A 12,271-nucleotide genomic window follows, 5' to 3' on the forward strand; every position below is an offset into this window, starting at 1 on the left:
ACAACAGCAACAATAATGCCTTACAAGATTGATAAAAGAATTAAAATGAGGATTCTGAAAGAAGCGTATAGTCTACATAAACATCCGAAAAATATGAGAGAGTGTTCCATAGTGATTAAGATCCTGGGTTGTATTTTAAGGTTCTAATGTGCAGTCAGACACCTGAGTTCATTGCTAACTCATAATATTTACCATCCAGGCAGCTGATTTGGCCATCCATCATTTCCTAAACTTTTTTCATGTATTTTTTAAACTGTATTCATATGTAATTTATTATATATCTATGCTATGTTGTCTCCCAAGTCATGTATATACTGTATGATTTTATATTTTGCTCATCATCTCTTATCAGAGCCCTTTGCACACAGCAATTCAATAGATATTAATATAATCTACATTTATTTGGTAAGTATCACATATTTGCTGTATGGAAAGTACCTGAAGTAAGAAAAGTGAGAATGAAAAGTAGTGCACATAACAATTGCCATCATCATACATGTGAATATTCAGATTTGCTACATTTTTCAAATCACTTAAACCAAGATAAACTGCAGAACTGAAACTCCAGCAGGGACAATTAAACAATATTTGGAATGAAATCATTTGGCCTAATTTTCATAACCACAGATTTCAAGGAATACCACCATCCATGCCAGGTGTGCCAGACAATCCCATTGTCCGTTTTAGCGGTGTAGGGACCCTTGTGGTAGAAGCCATTCAGGTTTGCAGAGTGACACCTAGTGGGAGGAAAAATAAACATGAAAAAATCAGACTAGAAAAATATCCTTTGAAACCCTTATTCTGTGATCAAATGGCTGAAAATATTTTAACTATGAATTCTGCCATTTTTTCTTTTTTTGAGGGGGGGCTATCCCTTGTGGCTTATGGGATTTTAATTCCCCAACCAGGGACTGAACCCATGCCCTTGGGAGTGATTGCACAGAGGCCTAACCATTGGACTGCCAGGGAATTTCCTGTGCTGTTTTTGGATAAGAGAATATTTAGCAGTTTCCAAAAGCCAAGAGATTTCTACAACATGAGTATTTTAAACTGGTGGGTTTTAGTACCATAACAACTCTCAGGATAAAACCCAGGCCACTTATAGAGTATTTATTTATTTATATCTGGCTGCACCTGATCTTAGTTTCAACATGCAGAATCTTTGATTTTCATTGCAGCAATGCAAAACCCCACTCTTGCAGCATGTGGGATCTAGTTCCCTGACCAGAGACCAAAGCCAGGGCCCCCTGCATTGGGAGTGCGAAGTCTTAGCCTCTGGACCACTATGGAAGCCCCACTTATACTGATTAAAAAAAAAGCAGCTCTGTTCTTAACAGACTTTAAATGAGAAAGAAAGGAAGGAAATGAGAGAGGGAGAGAGAGAGGCAGGAAGGAAGGAAGAAAGAAAAACAAGCAAACAAAAGCATGACCTGGTAAGCCTGAGCCTTAGCCAGAGTGGTATGGGTGTGGTGCGCTGCTCCATTTGCCAGCTTCCCTGTATAATTTACACTTAAAATGTTCATCCATCTGCTGCCAAGACTTAGCTTTCATAATTTCAATTCCCTTCCTCCCTCTTGAGTCACCAGTATATCAATTATTTTAACCTCAAAGGGGTAAAGAAACAAAACCCAAACCATGATTTAAAGTTTTCCAGTATCAACTAATGATCATCTGTCTTAATTGCGGAGTTTATTATTTTTACCTATATTGTTCCAACCGAGATACACTGGTTAGGTTATCATAAATCTTAAAATGTCCCCCTTCCTCTTTGGGATCTGTACATTTTGCTCCTAATATGGCTAAACGAAGAGTAGGCGATAATTTTCTGGGTACTGTTATTAAATTAGTTACTATATATTTCTTTATTGCTACAACCAATGAAAAGATTTCAGACACTGGGACATAGAGGAACATGCAAAAGAATAGTTCTAAAAATCTATGGAAAGTGCCTGAATTACTGAGTCAAAGTAAGCATGTAATTTACCCGTCAATGTTGAGTGGTTGACTAGCCTCACTTACCAGCCCTCATAATTCTTTCCTGCTAATTGTCCCCACAGTCCTCCTAATTTAAATTGATGTAACTAATCAAAACCATGTATGCTAAATCTTCAAGTGTTAAGAGCCTGTTATGTTTTTAAAACTGCATGGAAAGTAATGGCAAAAGAGAAAATACTCTAGACTGAGCCTCCCAAATACATATTTTGACATATTCTATCTTCCTAGAGATATCTACTATATATATTAATATTTTTCTATTTAGTCTGTGATTTGAATCCTGTTAGGAAGCTGACTCTGGTCAACATAGCAAACCTTAGCAATTCTAAGACCACTTTTTCCCAGCATCTTTCAGGTTCTAGAACAGCCTGGACTTGAGGCTAGGTTGGGAGATGGTTGGGGCTCCCTTGGTGAAGAAGTAGCCTTGTGCACACACATGAGATGCTACATTGGTAAAGAAGAGAAGACATCAACGCAACGCTCAGTGATTGGTTTGCTATGATGAGAAGGAATGCCTAGTAGGTGGGTAAAACTTAGAAATGCCAAGAGTTTATGTAAATTGGAAGAACTATGGGACAGGAGAAAAATAAGAACAAAACAAGAATAAGGAGGAAGAGGATGATGGAGTTAAACCATAGCAGAGGCAGGCATGGAAGAAGTAGCACTGAGCTGCTGGAACAGTTGGCTTTCTCTTCAGCTTTTCTGACTTTCCACCTGCACGATCTCATTTGACTCCAAGGATAATGGAGCTTCCTTGGGTGGCTCCAGCAACTGAATTGCCTTTCTTTGTCTTCCCTGAACTCCTATCTTTAAAGTCAAGTAAATCATTTATTATTCCACGTTGAACTGTGTGCCACTTATCATTTAATTGGGTGGGTACTTGGTTTTGATCTGCTAATATTAACCAATGTGGTTGTTATTTCCATGTATGGAATTCTGTTACATTAAGGGGTGCTTGAGACTTTGTGAATTATAGACAAGTTTTACATAATGTTGATAACTCTTACATAATGCTAACTTAGAGGGAAAGGGGAAGAAAAAGGAGGATAAAGAGAAGGTGATAAATACAGTTTTAAAGAGAACGAGAAAACCATAAGGGAAAAAGATCGTCACCACCTTTGTTTGATCTGTTAAGTAGGAAAGATAACTTTGGTTTTCTCTCCCCTCTCACTGCTGTGTATGTTCCACTTCCTTTACAAATGACCAAAATTTAAATGGACTCAAACTTTGAAAAAAGCAAAATCCAGATAAAATAGTGTTTATATATTCAATTTGATATTCCACACTATATACAGCTAACTCTACCTCCATAGAATTTATGACTCTAAAATCAGCACATCATAATAACTCAAGATGTTCATAAGGAGGATTCTCATGATTTTATGGAAAATAGATCTATGTCTGGTATACCTCCACTTAAAAAGATGGAGGATTCTTTATGTAAATACTTAAAAAGTATTTACGTAATGAAAAAATGTTAAAATTTAGATTGTGGAATTTAAATGATTAGTCCTCAATTACACGGAAAACTCAGCACTCCAGACATACTCACGAAGGATTCTGTAATGGAATGTTTAAGTGTCCAGATATTTTGTCTTCTAAAGACAAAAGGAGATGTTCAAAGGCCATGTACTAAAGAAAAAAAAAAAAAAGCCCATGTATGGCGTAACTGTTGAACACAACTGCTTTGTAGACATAGTGGGCTTATCAGGTTATTTTAAAGGATGACTGAATTTTTCCATTCCTGCCTTAACTTTGTGATGACAACAAAAGGTACTGTCTGGAAATCATCCTGGGTGAAGAATAGTTAAAGGAATGAAACATTAATGAATAGTTAAAGAAGAGAAAACGTCGAGGAGCACAGTAAATATTTTCTTACCCAGACCCGAAGAGTTATGTTGAAAAAGAATACAGTTACTCTGTAACTACTGAGGAAAAAAACTGACAAAGTAATAAGAAGCAAGATTTCAGGTTAATACAAGAAAATGAAGAAAAGCTGACATAGCGGACTTCCCTGGTGGTTCAGTGGTTAAAACTCTGTGCTTCCAGTGCTGGGGGCCTGGGCTCAGTCCCTGGTCAGGGAACTAAGATCCTACAGGCCCCACAGTGCAGCACCCCCATAAAAATTTCAATACACAAAAAAAGATTAAAAAAAGAAAAACTGATTTAGTACAATCAAAAATGGAATGAATTTGCTGATAAAGGAACATTGGAGTATTCAACCAGAAGATAGAATTAGGTTTCAGGAATGTTAGAGGAAATTTATGCATTGAGAGGAGCTTGGGTTGAATGATTTTAAAAAAGTCACAGTAAATGTAAACAGTATTACACAGAAAAATTTATAATAACATGCTAGGAGAAGGTGAAGAGCTACCTGGTTATTAGAATGTCGAAAATGCTCTGTATTTCTTTGCGTCAATTTGTGACCCACTATTTATGATAACTCACCCGTAACTCCATTTGCAAACAATCTTTATGAAAGCAGTAGTTTGATTTTTCTCTATGACGTATCTTTCAAGCTTGACTAAGGTACACAGTGAACAAATCCTTAAAGCTACTTCATTACTGAAAGATTCTAATAAGGATGATTACTTAATAATACCAGTATTACAAAGCAGACCAACACTCCTGCATACGTTATAATTAATGCCCACCAGTCAGATATCTGGAGAAGGCAATGGCAACCCACTCCAGTAGTCTTGCCTGGAAAGTCTCATGGACGGAGGAGCTTGGTAGGCTGCAGTCCATGGGGTTGCTAAGAGTTGGACACGACTGAGCAACTTCACTTTCACTTTTCACTTTCATGCATTGGAGAAGGAAATGGCAACCCACTCCAGTGTTCTTGCCTGGAGAATCCCAGGGACGGGGGAGCCTGGTGAGGTGCCGTCTATGGGGTTGCATAGAGTCGGACATGACTGAAGCGACTTAGCAGCAGCAGCAGCAGTCAGATATCATCAATGCAATTGCAACTGTGTTTAAGAAACATCAAACCTGTTAAACCACCAGCCAGACTGATCCTCTTTCGCACAGTTCCCTTCGTAGTTGTCGTTGTCTCTGTCCCACGTGCTGAATTTCATTCTTTGGTGACTGGCCCACCATTGCACTTCAGGATGAAAATTTCCAGTAAGGGAGTCTCCAGCGGTTCCAGAATATTCCCCAATATGTAAATCATAGGAATTCTAAAGAAAAAGAGGCGATTTCCATGATCAGTTGTTACTATTTTGTGTATGTGTACGTGTGTGTTCAGTCACTCAGTAGTGTCTGACTCCTTGTGACCCCATGGAGTGTAGCCCGCCTGGGTTTCTCTATTACTATTTTAAAAACAGGCTTATGTAATAAATAAAAGATCAGGCTCTATCACAGATTTTTGTTTCCCCTGACTTTGGGTTTTATATTGTATGTTTTACACATTAATTTGTGGTGATATGTATTTGAAAATGTTAGTACCTTTTCATCTCCAACTTTGAAATTTTTATATTGAGCATAACGGCTATTTTTCTCAAAATCTGCAAGGTCGATTTTTAATGTGTAATCTCCTAGGAAAGGGAAAAAACAGAAATTGTAGGTTTTTTTTTTTTTTTTTTTTTTAATGTATGAGATGACATTTACTTCAGTTCAGTTCAGTTCAGTTCAGTCGCTCAGTCGTGTCTGACTCTTTGCGACCCCATGAATCGCAGCACGCCAGGCCTCCCTGTCCATCACCAACACCCGGAGTTCACTCAGACTCATGTCCATCGAGTCAGTGATGCCATCCAGCGATCTCATCCTCTGTCGTCCCCTTCTCCTCCTGCCCCCAATCCCTCCCAGCATTAGAGTCTTTTCCAATGAGTCAACTCTTTGCATGAGGTGGCCAAAGTACTGGAGTTTCAGCTTTAGCATCATTCCTTACTGAGGCTTAAAAACAGTTTGTGGCTCTATTTTACTTAGACCATTTCCTTCTACCATGAGGCAGCTTTCAAAGAATAAACAGTGACTCCATTGTATTTACAATATGCATGTTTTATTGTGTATTTTACTTGGAAAAAGTTAGGAATGTAATATTAAAGGTAGAACATTTCTACTAGATCTATTATAGATAAGAGCCAGTGTAGTTCACTTGGCAAAGAAGAACAGAAAGCAAGTCATTTTTCAGTACATAGATTAAGAAATCTAACAGTGAATAAACAGAAGTTTTGTGAAGTTTAAAAGTTGACTTTTTTTTCTTACTTTTGGTAAGGATGTTGATCTTCAACATTAAATAATGACTGAAATAGTTGATACCATCAAGTAATCAGCTTTTCTTCATTGTCTCATCATTTGCAAATAACAAAGACTACTCTTTCAGAAACAGAACTATTGTTAGAAACATACAAAGTTATAAATCAAACTGACAGTCAGATAATATATTTGTATTCAATCCTTCTACTTTGATAAATAAAATTTCACAATGACTAGTAAGATCAGGTCTGAATTCAGAGTCTTAGCCTCTTCCTAGTTCTAAGCTGGAACACAGCAGCAGGTCATGCAGACCTGGCCCATGGTCAGCCTGCTCTCTTGTCCCACCCCAGTCTCCATCACACAGAGCAAAGGGCCTTGCCCACACTTATGGACATTCCAGACTGCACACCAAGCTCTGTTGACATCCAAAATAAAAGCTGTTTCTTTACTTCTCCTCAGACTTAGGGGTGCACACATCAGACGTACAATTTTCCTACAGGGGGACAGATGAAGAAGAGGCATGAATAGGTCCTGGAGACAAAGTCAAGGCTTCTTCAGTAGAGAATGCTGGACTCTATATCGCCAGAGTGAGTCTAGGAGACTCTCTGGCCCCACAGATTCCTTGGCTCATGGAGCTCTCTAAAGTGGGATTTCAAGGAAGAGGCCGCTTTAATCTGATCAAAAGGTAGTAAATGTTATGTGAGCTAAGACTGTGAAGTGGACTAGAGCAGAAATAAAGGCTAAATCAATGCTCCTAAAAAGTACTTTGCATTATAGAAGAGGTTTAGACTTTTAGGTAACCATCTAAATATCTCTTTAGTTCATGAGTAAATAAAAATTCAATTTTGGATCATTTCTAAATTAGCTTTACTGCAAACACTTCCAGCCAAAATTTATATAATGGGGATAAAGTTATTTTAAAGAGGCAACTCCTTAGCTTTAAATGTTCTCATAATTAAGAAATGCAGGGGGACTTCTCTGGCAGTCTAGTGGTTAAGATTCTGTGCTTTCACTGCACAGGGCATGAGTTCTATCCCTGGTCTGGGAACTAAGATCCCTCATGCCGCACATGGGGGATATTGTGGTACAGCCACAATATTTTTTTGTTTTTAAATAAAAAGGAAAGAAAAGAAATGTAGGGAGAAAGTCACTCTTTTTCCTTGGGATGATGTTCTATGCAGTTGTGATCCCTGGAACTGATAAATACATTTTTGCCACCATGAGAGTAGCCAGCCTGAAATACCAATGAAAATGTGAAGCAGATATGTTGCCAAAGTGCATCTGGACAAATAAATACTTAATAATAATTTGAAAAATAATATTTATTTTTAAAATAGTTAATTAATAATATTTGTTGTTGTTTAGTTGCTCAGTCATGTCTGACTCTTTGCCACCCCATGGACTGCAGCATACCAGGCTTCCCTGTCCTTCACTATTATTAATTAATAAGTTTAAATTCTGTATGTTTAGAAGGATCCAAGGGTTACTTCTTGGGGTTTTCATAGTTTCAATGAAAAACCAGATGCATATTAATATGTAAAAGAAACAGGAATTGGTATGATAAATGTTATATATCTATCATAAAACACAAGTAGGATAATAAATACTTTGAAATTTAGAGAACACTGATCATAAGAAGAATGTACAAAGAAAGCTTAAGATTTCTAAGATTATCCATCCTCTCTTAAGTTACTATCCTGGGGTGTTTCCAAGATCTCTATAATACTATTATGAATATAGACACACAAATCACTTTCCTTAACTTGTTTGGAATGAATAAACCTTGCTCTTACAATTAGTGCCTTGCCAGTGTGATTTAACATGCTTTCTTGAGCAATACAATTGTCTTTTATGAAACATTAAGAATCAGATTTGAGTGGAACTGACTACAATCTCAGGTAGAAAGTGAGGTAAGGAAGATAAAGGACTGGAGCAAAAGAACATGGAAAAGGGAAACTTGGAAAATATTAAGCTAGTGATCCTTTAAACAAATGTCAAACTCCAGTGAAAGACATCCATGCAAAAGCAGATAGAGGGAATGATACAGATGTCTGCAATATACTTGGAAATGTCAAAGAAATGGATCGATGGATGGATAGATGAAAAGTTACAGGATTAAAATGTTAATGTAAAATCTAGGTGGTAGGTTGAAATCTCTTCCAGTTTTGTTGTATCTTGCAAGTTTTTCAACTTAAGATTTGCAAGGGGATGGGAATAAGAACATTTATATTCTTTGGTATTTGATTCCAAAAACAGCCATAATTCCTCAATTCTTCACCTTTCCCTTTGCAATGGGACTTTAAGTCCTCCCATTAAGCCTATTTCCTTTCTCCTTACATCTGAGCTGGTCCTGTGACTTGCTTTCACCAAAACAGAAGGCAGTGTAAGTGACTGTGTGCCATTACTGAGTCTAGGTCTCAAGTTAGTTATGTGCTTTCATTCTCTTTCTTAGAACTCTGCTTCTGCTTCAAGAACAAGTCCAGGCTAGCCAGCTGGAAGATGACGGACCATGTGGAGTGAGCTGGACAGCCAGCCTCCCACTGATGAGGAAGCTGGTCACCAGCTCATGAGCAAGCCCAGCGAGATCAGCAGAGCCCAGCCCTAAGGAGCAAAACCACCCAGCTGCCCTGTATATTTGTGAGAAATAATAAAGAGTTGTTGTTTTAAGTCACTAAATTCATAAGTGGCTTGTTATGCATACAATATATATGTTTTGAGTCACACAAGTCATTTAAAAGAATGATTACGACAGTAGATTTCCTTCCCAGAAACAGAAAAAATGTATGTGAGAAATATCTCTCCCACAACCTAGGTCTAAGCAGCCACCTTTTACAAAGGAGATTATTTCCCAAAAGGGATTATTGGCCATCTGCAAATCATAGTAGTTACTGAATTTGTTCTAGGATTTAGAGAAAAACAGTTGTGTTCCCTTTTTGTATTTCCAGTGAATTTGGTATGAGGTAAACCTTACCTTGTGTGGTCAGTAAGTGAAGATTTCTATTACCCAACCAATATTCACCATTTTTTTGGACAAAATTTCCAAAGCCATTTTCATAGTCACTCCAGTCTCTAAAAAAATGAAAGTGAAAGCTGACTTTAGCAAAATCCAAACAGACCTTTGCAGTACGCAAGGTGCACACTTTTACCCCTACCCACAGTATCTTCTTGATTAGCTAATGTACTTCTATTTAGAAAGAATGAAGTTCTAATACACTTCAGGTATAATAAAGAGGCTTAACTTTGGTAAACCTCATATTTCCTACTCCAAATAAATCCTTATATCATAATTAGCACACCTGTTAAAGTTTTCACTGCCATCAGATCGTCTCTGAATTACAGTCCATCCTCCTCCATCAGACATGTCACAATAGACAGAGAATTCTGCTGGGCTCTGGAGAGGTTTGATTTTATAAAATCCACTCTGCTTGTACCCGTCATTGAAAATCTCTGAACAATCTGTTTGGAAAACAAAGTAATGTAATATTTGTCATGTGTCTTTTTTTTTTTTTTAAAGGGAGCCTCTGAATGAGATTACTCAATACTAATGGAGACAGATAAATACATGATGTAGATAATCAGCTGTTTAAAACTGCATCTTGTACATCTTCCAGTGGCTACTAGGAAGTTCTTTTTTTCTAGATGATATAATTATCATCTGACTTCTTGATATGATCATGAAAAAAATAAAATGGTGAAATAGGTATATGGTTTCTCATTTCTGATTTTTTTAGAAGAGTCTGAAATTATGTTTTAGTTAATTACAGTATATTTAAGTGAAACATTTTATCAAACAGTACAGAACTTTTTTCTCTCATGGCACTAAAATGAAAGTAGAAATATAATACCAAACAATTTAATACAGATTATCTTGATTTACAGCATTATAAATCATTCTGAACATCTGGAAATGAACTCAAAATAGTAATCTTGTTAGATTCTTATAACCTCCCAGTCTCACCAGAGTTTTTACTCACCCACTGAAATTTCGAAGAGTCCATGCATTCTTAGATGTTTTTGCTAAAAACTGCAAGTTTCTATTATTTCATCCCTGCGGTCTTCTCTGCGCTGATATTTCTTTGACCACTGAAGCCACCAATTTGTCACCAAAAAATAATATCTGTTTCTTAAATCATGTGCTGCTGCTGCTGCTAAGTTGATTCAGTCGTGTCCGACTCTGTGTGACCCCATAGACAGCATTCCACCAGACTCCCCCGTCCCTGGGATTCTCCAGGCAAGAACACTGGAGTGGGTTGCCATTTCCTTCTCCAATGCAGGGAAGTGAAAAGTGAAAGTGAAGTCGCTCAGTTGTGTCCGACTCTTTGAGACCCCATGGACTGCAGCCTACCAGGCTCCTCCGTCCATGGGATTTTCCAGGCAAGAGTACTGGAGTGGGTTGCCATTGCCTTCTCTGTAAATCATGTGAAGGTGGGATAAATTAATAATCATTGGTCTCATCTAGGCTGATCTGGGCTGAATTAGAGAATACGGCTGATATGTGTGTACTAGATCACTTCAGTCAACTCCAGCTCTGTGGGATACTATGAACTGTTGCCCACCAGGCTCCCCTGTCCATGGGATTCTCCCAGGCAAGAATACTGGACTGGGTTTCGGTGCCCTCTTCCAGGGGATCTTCCCAACCCAGGGATCAACTTGGCGTCTGCATTGCAAATGGATTGTTTCCCACAATCCTCCTGCATTGCAGGTGGATTCTTTACCACTGAGCCACCGTGGAAGCCCATATGGCAGACACGAACTCGCTATTGTTTAGATGCCCAGGCAGCTCTGCTTTAGGGTAGCTGAATTGATGGCCACTGTAAAGAGATAGTTTCAAGGATACCCAATCACAATTGGGTATTTCTTTAATAAAAAATACTATAATTTAACATCACGAACTTTCAAATTTTACCCTTATTATTTTGTTCGTTTCCTCCTTTTTAAAAAAATGTATTTTCTACAATTCTGTAACTATAAATGGTGATGGATGTTAACTGGACTTAGTGTAGTGATCATTTCACAATATATACAAACATCATATCATTATATTATATACCAGAAATTAATATAATGTTTTATGTTTAATTGTACCTAATGAAAATTTTCTTTCCCTGATTGACAATTTCATTCTTTTAGCATATTAAGTTCTTTCTTCATTTTCATTGTTCTGATGCCAAATTGTCTATAATTTTGTTACAAATAAAATATATCCCACATTAAATAGATTGAACAGGCAATAGGAATCAGAGGAGAAACAAAAATAAAGAACCTTAGTCACTTTCTAAAACCCTCATCAGGTTGAGACCCATCATTTACTACTGCTTTGGTGAGATGTCCATTTTTCTAATGAGTTAGGCCTTAATCATGTATTTATTTTTGAGATTCAGAAGCCCCTGTGTTCTTTTCCACATCCTGGATTATTTTTTTTTTAATCCTGTTTTGCAGTTAAACAAGAAGAAAAACAATGTGAAAATGATTATCTAAAATTAGTTCAAGGTTGTTCAAAAGCTTACATCTTGTGGTCAAGTACATTGCACAGCATTTTTCATTAGAGTAAGCAGATTTTTTTTTTTCCACTTACTTTTTTTTTAAATTGGAGGATAATTGCTTTACAATGTTGTGTTGGTTTCTGCTGTACAACAAGGTGATCCAACCGTAAGTACACATGCATCCCTTCCCTCTTGAGCGTCCCTTCTAGCCCGCCCCACACCCCCAGGTTGTCACAGAGCACCCTGTGCGCTATAGTGGCCTCCCACTGGCTATTTTACACATGGTAGGGTATGTATCTGGAGAAGACAATGGCACCCCACTCCAGTACTCTTGCCTGGAAAATCCCAGAGACAGAGGAGCCTGGTAGGCTGCAGTCCATGGGATCATGAAGAGTCAGACAAGACTGAGCGACTTCACTTTCACTTTTCACTTTCCTGCATTGGAGAAGGAAATGGCAACCCACTCCAGTGTTCTTGCCTGGAGAATCCCAGGGACGGGGGAGCCTGGTGGGCTGCTGTCTATGGGGTTGCACAGAGTCGGACATGACTGAAGCGACTTAGCAGCAGCAGTGGCAGCAGCAGTGTACATATCAATG

The 12,271-nt window shown here is 37.9% G+C and overlaps 1 protein-coding gene across 2 annotated transcripts in view; it reads right to left on the reverse strand.

Annotated features, from left to right (window-relative positions):
* Positions 1-380: 380 nt before the first annotated feature.
* Positions 381-12,271, reverse strand: part of FGL1 (fibrinogen like 1) — a 53,127-nt gene continuing 41,236 nt past the window's right edge. For both annotated transcript variants that reach the window (XM_070364216.1, XM_005887164.3), the window contains exons 4-8: positions 9,489-9,648; positions 9,164-9,261; positions 5,443-5,531; positions 4,987-5,174; positions 381-737 (exon numbers count right to left, since the gene is read on the reverse strand). In XM_070364216.1, coding sequence (XP_070220317.1) covers positions 578-737; positions 4,987-5,174; positions 5,443-5,531; positions 9,164-9,261; positions 9,489-9,648 — 695 coding nt within the window. In that variant the 3' untranslated portion in view covers positions 381-577. The remainder of the gene's footprint in view (positions 738-4,986; positions 5,175-5,442; positions 5,532-9,163; positions 9,262-9,488; positions 9,649-12,271) is intronic.

This window comes from Bos mutus, chromosome 27, assembly GCF_027580195.1.
Source record: "Bos mutus isolate GX-2022 chromosome 27, NWIPB_WYAK_1.1, whole genome shotgun sequence".
In the NCBI taxonomy this organism is placed as follows: Eukaryota; Metazoa; Chordata; class Mammalia; order Artiodactyla; family Bovidae; genus Bos; species Bos mutus.